Genomic DNA, 6,899 nt, shown 5'->3' with positions numbered 1-6,899 from the left:
GGGAGGCAGAGGCAGGTGGATCTCTGTGAGTTCGAGGCCAGCCTGGTCTACAAGAGCTAGTTCCAGGACAGGAACCAAAAGCTATGGAGAAACCCTGTCTCGAAAAATCCAAAAAAAACCAAAAACCAAAAAAACAAAAAAACCCAAAAAAAACAAAACTATCTTTTCTCCACTGGGCAGTGGCGGCGCACGCCTTTAATCCCACTTTAATCCCAGCACTCGGGAGGCAGAAGCAGGCTGATCTCTGTGAGTTTGAGGACAGTCTGGTCTTCAATAGCTAGTTCCAGGACAGGCTCCAAAGCTACAGAGAAACCCTGTCTCGAAAAACCAAAATAAATAAATAAGTAAATTTTTAGAGAGCGAGAGAGCGAGAGAGAGAGAGAGAGAGAGAGAGAGAGAGAGAGAGAGAGAGAGAGAGAGGTATATGTGTGTGCATAGATAGGTAGGTAGGTAGGTAGGTAGGTAGGTAGGTGTAACATAACCCTAAGTTATGCTTCCACACTACATTCTGGCTTACAACTGCCTGTAACTCCAGAGAATTTGGTGCCTCTGACCTCTGTAGGTACCTGTACTTGTGTAAATAAATCCAACACACACTTGTACATAGTTTAAAATATAACGATAAATCTTTAAAATTTGGAAATTTTATCTCTATATATCTATAGGTGTAGATACTGCTAATCTATTTACACACACATCACAGGAGTGAATTCGTGGTAACATAAAGAATGTGTGCTCTCTTGCAGGCTGTGTCTCTCGGTACTCAGCAGGCAGTGTTTACTACTACCCCTCGTACCATCACCAGCACAATCCAGTTCAAGTGCAGAAATTCCAGAAGGAACTACAGAGATACCTCACCCGGAAGATTGGCTTTGAGGCAGTCATGAGAATCCGGTGCACCAAAGGTGGAAACACTTTATTTCCCTCATGAGGCTACATACTGTTTTTTATACAGTAAAAATATGTGTCCTCCTGCTGAGTTCTAGAGTGTGAAAGTAGACAATATGCAACCAAAGGGGGAAACTGTTTAAACACAGGACTACTGGTGCTCAAGAAATGACTCGGCAGTCAGGAGCAAACACTGCTCTTGCAGATGACTTGAGCTATGTACCGGTGTTCACACATGCCTCTGGCCTCTGTAGGTCCCTATACTCCTGTGCACAGACCCACACAAACATACATGACATAATTTAAAATGATGACAACAGATCTTTAAAAATAGGGAACATTGTGGCCGGGTGGTGGTAGCGCACGCCTTTAATCCCAGCACTCGGGAGGCAGAGGCAGTTGGATCTCTGTGAGTTTGAGACCAGCCTGGTCTACAAGAGCTAGTGCCAGGACAGGCTCCAAAACCACAGAGAAACCCTGTCTTGAAAAAACCAAAAAAAAAAAAAGGTGCACCACCACACACAGTGAAAGTTTAGTAATTCTAATAATTGGTTATCATGCATAGTTGATGACTATATATTGAATTATATTTTATTCTATATTATTTTTATTTCATTTTATCATTTATTAATTTATCTTGGTTTTCCAAGACAGGGTTTCTCTGTGTAAAAGCCCTGGCTGTCCTGGAACTCACACTCTGTGACCAGGCTGGCCTCGAACTAACAGAGATCTGCCTGCCTTTGCTTCTGGAGTAGTGAGTTAAACGTATGTGTCACCTCTGCCCAGCTATTTTTTTTTTTCTTTTTCTTTTTGGCTATACAGAGAAACCCTGTATAAAAAAAAAAAAAAAGACTATGTGTCTTTGGGCTCAAGGATGAACTTAAACTGATGGATGCTCCTGCCTCAACCTCTGAAGTGCTGGGATCACAAGCACATGTCCCATGCACTGTTTTTTTTTTTTTTTGGATTTTCGAGACAGGGTTTCTCTGTAGCTTTTGGTTCCTGTCCTGGAACTAGCTCTTGTAGACCAGGCTGGCCTCGAACTCACAGAGATCCACCTGCCTCTGCCTCCCAAGTGCTGGGATTAAAGGCGTGCACCACCACCGCCTGGCCCACCATGCACTGTTTTATATTGATCCTGGGGACAGAACCCAGAATATGCTATATAAGATTCTACCAACTAAGTTACATCCCCCGACCCTTACAAATTGGGTCATATACATATTAAACATGTCCTTTTAAGCCAGACATTAATTGACACATTAAAAATCTCACTTACCTGATTACATAGAGTATTGGGAAAAATGGCCTCTGTTCTCTAAGCCACGAGATGAAAGCTATTGTTCTGGCAGATTCTGGCGTATCAAGTTCGGGAAGGTCTGTCTGTTAAACAGAGCTCCAGTTAGCGCGATTATTGTGTGGTCTGAAGTACTCTTCAGACTGTAACATTAACAGTCAGCTGATGATTCTGTTCACCACCAAGTGGATCATTTAGGCTCTGAAGTAATTCTGTTTCTGCTGCAAATACGTGGTTTTGCTACTGCGACACTGGAGTAAGTGGATGTGCTGCGCTGCGCTGTGCTGCAATAAAATCCTAACTACAGAGCAGGCGCCAAGCTCCTCAGCCCAGTGTGTGCAGTGGTGTCTAGGAAAATCTCCCAGCTCTTCACTTCAGATGGGATTTAGAATCAGCTGACTCATCAAGGTGGCTACTACTAATATGACAGTTTTCTTATTTCAGTACTTAAAATGCCTACTCATCCAGTCCAGGAGTTTTACTCAACTCAAGAACTGAAAGCTAATATCCTAGCTATAATCTTAACATCTAAGTCTTTCTAAATAGATGAGTCCTGAGAAGTGGGAGATGAATGACTCAGTGGGGACAGGTACTTTCTGCCAAGCCCGAGGACCTGAGTTTGATCCATGGGACCCACTTGATAGACAGAAAGAACCAACCCCCCAAAATTGTTCTCTGACTCCACAATTGAGCCTTGACATGCATAGCCAACTGCAATGAAGAAATAGATAAAATAAAAATTAAAATATGAGTACTTTAACTACTGCACAGAACCCATCTGGATGAAACCTATTGGTATATAAAGTGGTTAAATAACTTAACAGTAGGTACTGGAAAAATAAGACAAATTTAACTTCATAATTTAAAATAGTATGTACTTGGTTAACTCCTCTATAAGGGCACTTCAATAACCAATATTAATCTAACTGAAGTTGATCACGTTATCTGTTATATAATAAATAGCGTGGTCATACATTTAATTTTCACTTATGTACAGCAGGTGTTTTATTTTGTTTTTGATTTTTCAAGACAGAGTTTCTCTGTAATGGTCCTAGCTGTCCTGGAACTTGCTTTGTAGACCAGGTTGGCCTTGTCCTCTGCCTCCCACGCGCTTGGATTAAAGGCGTGCACCACCACCACCCAACCTGTTTATTTATTTATTTATATTTTGAAGCAGGGTTTTAATTTGTAGCTCATACAGCCTCCGCTGAGATTAAAGCTGGAGACTGGAGGCCACCACATCTAGCACCACACAGCAGTTTTTAAAGAACCCTGTCAAAGATCAGGAAATCACATGCTCAAAATACAAAAACAAAAGGCTGGTACATAAGCTCATTGGTAGATCTGATGCTTGCCTCGTGTGTACAAGGCTCTGGATTCAATAATCCTTCCTAAAAGAGGGGGGTTGGTAGAGAAAGAGAGAGAGACAGGCAGGCACTAATCACATGTGCAGCAACACAACACTTTTTTTTTTTTTTTGCCGTTAACTAAATTCACTGTTTTCTCCTCAAAAGACAATACTTTTTTTTAACTGTTAAAATAATTTATTATTGGGCTGGAGAAGTGGCTCAGTAGTTAAGACCACTGACTATTCTGCCAGAGAATCAGGGTTCGATTTCCAGCCTCTACAGGGTGGTTAACAACTGTGTGTACTCCAGTCTCAAGAGACTGATATCCTTCCTCTTCTCGCCCCTTTGAGCACCAGGCATACACAAGGCAAACAGACATACATGCAGCCAATCCCAATACATTAAAATTTTTTATTATTATGTGTATATGTGCATGATGTGTGCACTCATGGGGAAATGCCACAGGGGACATGTGGATGCCAGAGGACAACTCTGTGGAGTTGGTTCTCCCATTCACATTACTTGGGTTCTGGGGATCAAACTCAGATCTCATTGTGCCTGGTCTAGAACACAAGAGAGCCTCCCGAGTGCCAGCACGCCCCGCTGAGAATTACCATTCTAAACACAGCTGATGATGGTGCACTTCGGAGGCTGGGGTAGAAGTGCTATAAGATTGAGACTAGCCTAATCTACATTGTGAGTTCTTGGAGCCAGGGCGATGCAGTAAGACCCTGACTGAAAAGAATCACCCTACCATAAGAAAACAATGCCATTCTCAGCTGAGCAGAATAGTGCACACCCATAATCCTCACAACAGGGGGGCTCAGGCCATGATTTTGGAGCCAACGTGGATTACAAAGCAAGACTCAGACTCATCTCAAGTTTGGTGGTTTTTTTTTTTTTCTTTTGAGATGATCTCACTATGTAGTTGTGACTGTCCTGGAACTCCCTATGTAGACCATGTTGACCTGAAATTCAGAGATCCACCTGCCTCTGCTTTCTGAATGCTGGGATTAAAGGTGTGTGCCACCACACCCAACCACAAGAACTATCTCAAAAACAAAACCAACAAGCACGTACCCAGGCACCCATGCTATTCCATTCTCAGAAGGAGAAATAGGTTCAACTTATTATGCCAGGTTAGTTTGGGTTACTCAACAAGTCCTGTCAAAAAACTGAGGGAAGAGGCTGGAGATTGCTCAGCTTTTGCAGAGTACCTGGGTTCAATTCCTATCACCCCACATGGTACTCACAACCATCCATAAGTCCAGTCCCAGGGTATCTACCACCCTGTTCTAACCTCCATAGGCACCAGGCATGCATATGATATACATATTTGCATACACACAAAACATTCATACATACAAAATAAAAACGACCCCGAGGCTAACCAAATACCATTAGAAGACAAGATAAGTCAGGTGTGGTGGCTCAAGAGGCAGAGGCAAGTGGTTCTCTGTGTTTGAGGCCAACTTGGTCTTAAATAATGAGTTCTAGGCCAGCCAGGGCTGCATAATGAGACCCTGTCTAAAAAGAAACAAACAAACAAATAAATCACCCCAAACCCAACCAAACAAAAAAGACAAGATGAGCCTGGCATAGTGGTGTGTGGCTGTAGTCCTATCTCCTAGAGAGGCTGAGGCATAAGGATCCCTTTGAGTTCATGGATCATAGATAAACCCGAGCAACACTGCAAGATCCCAAACGAAACCATAAAATGAGCACTCACAGATGGAAGAGATATTATCTGTGAGGATATTTACTCTCTGGGAGAAATCTGGAGTATTAATTTCTGATTTGAAAATGGGTTTCATATTTTTGTCATATTTAAAATGCCCTTTAAATCTCCTATGATTAATAACATAAAAAGCTTACCATCTTCTGTGGAATTGATGCATAGTTTTGAACTCCCAGAACTTGGCTGAGAAAATTCTGTGTACAATTTCTTCCAACCCAAAGCATCAGTACCTGCAAACAGGAACACACTGTTCTGAGAGGTCTTAAAGGTCAAAGGGTGAGCATGCTTAGTGGGATGTACAGAGAACCACTGCACACTGTGAGATAGGAGGCTGCGGTGGTGGGAGAACCATTGCCAATACACAGATTTAAGAGGCAGCTGAAGGCAGGGCGGTGGTGGCGCACGCCTTTAATCCCAGCACTTGGGAGGCAGAGGCAGGCGGATCTCTGTGAGTTCGAGACCAGCCTGGTCTACAAGAGCTAGTTCCAGGACAGGCTCCAAAACCACAGAGAAACCCTGTCTCGGAAAAAAAAAAAAAAAAAAAGAGGCAGCTGAAGCCAAGTGCTAAGGAGATTCAGCAGCACACTGAGCTCATCAGGCTGAGTAAATCCACTCACCGAGCCTGCATCCATGAGGAAAGCTCCATCTCTGCTCAACTTCTCCACCGAGAGCTGAAGAATGGGGGGCTGAGGTATGGTCCTGTCATTAATGTTGAGAGCTCCCTGAAGAAGGAAGCAGAGGTTTTCAGTTGCAGGTAACACACAGACACAATATACATATACTTGCGTACGTACATGTATATGGTATGTGTTCAAGTGCCTAGGTGCATGGGCATGTATGTTTGTACCAGTGCACAAGCTCACAGTTGGTGTTGGGTGTCTTTTACTTTATCAAGGCAGTCTTTTGCTTAACCTAGAGCTCACCAATTCCAGACAGTCTAGCTACCAGCTCATTCCAGGGATCACTGTCTCTATAGTGATGGAATTACAGGTGGCTGTCATGCCCGATTGTTGACTTTTATACCTGCCCTGCTTTCTATGTGGATTCTGAACTCTGGTCCTCAAGTTTCCACAATAACCATTTTATCCTTTGAGCCAAACCCCCAGCTTGGGTGCTTTTTTTTGAGAAAGGGTCTGAAATAGCCCAGGCTGGCCTCAAACTACTAGCTGCAGATGATTTTGAATTTCTGATTGTACCTCCTCATCTTCAATTTTGAAATTACCGGCATGTGGTAACATGCCCAGCTCTCCAGAGATACAGTTAAATGACAAATATAATTAAATGAATTTGACTTCTAAGAACTTAGACCTTAATTAGGTAAATCAATTATCCATAGTAAGATGGAGTAATATGTATATTAAAAAAGAGTCACTGTGACTCTAATAATTGAAATAAAATTCTGATCATATTTCTTTGTGTGTGTAGCCAGAAGTTAATGGCAAGTGTCTTTTCTGTTACTCTCCATCTTATTCTCTCAATGAACCCAGAGCTTGTTGACTCAGCTGGCCAGCAAGTTCCAGAGACTGTCCTTCCTCTGCTCCCCCACCAGTGCTGGGGTTACAGGCCCATGCTGTCATCTCTGCTCTCCAGTGCTGGGGTTACAGGCCCATGCTGTCATCTCTGCTCC

General features: G+C 42.9%; 1 protein-coding gene across 1 annotated transcript in view; it reads right to left on the bottom strand.

Annotated features, from left to right (window-relative positions):
• Positions 1-2,163: 2,163 nt before the first annotated feature.
• Sec24a (SEC24 homolog A, COPII coat complex component) overlaps positions 2,164-6,899 on the bottom strand; it is a 65,476-nt gene continuing 60,740 nt past the window's right edge. Inside the window, exons 20-22 of the mRNA XM_005350119.3 lie at positions 5,890-5,994; positions 5,410-5,502; positions 2,164-2,271 (exon numbers count right to left, since the gene is read on the bottom strand). Coding sequence (XP_005350176.1) covers positions 2,164-2,271; positions 5,410-5,502; positions 5,890-5,994 — 306 coding nt within the window. The remainder of the gene's footprint in view (positions 2,272-5,409; positions 5,503-5,889; positions 5,995-6,899) is intronic.

Source organism: Microtus ochrogaster, chromosome 7 (genome assembly GCF_000317375.1).
Source record: "Microtus ochrogaster isolate Prairie Vole_2 chromosome 7, MicOch1.0, whole genome shotgun sequence".
Lineage (NCBI taxonomy): Eukaryota > Metazoa > Chordata > Mammalia > Rodentia > Cricetidae > Microtus > Microtus ochrogaster.
Note: the sequence above shows the minus strand (reverse complement) of the source record. Positions and strands in the feature narration are given on the sequence as shown.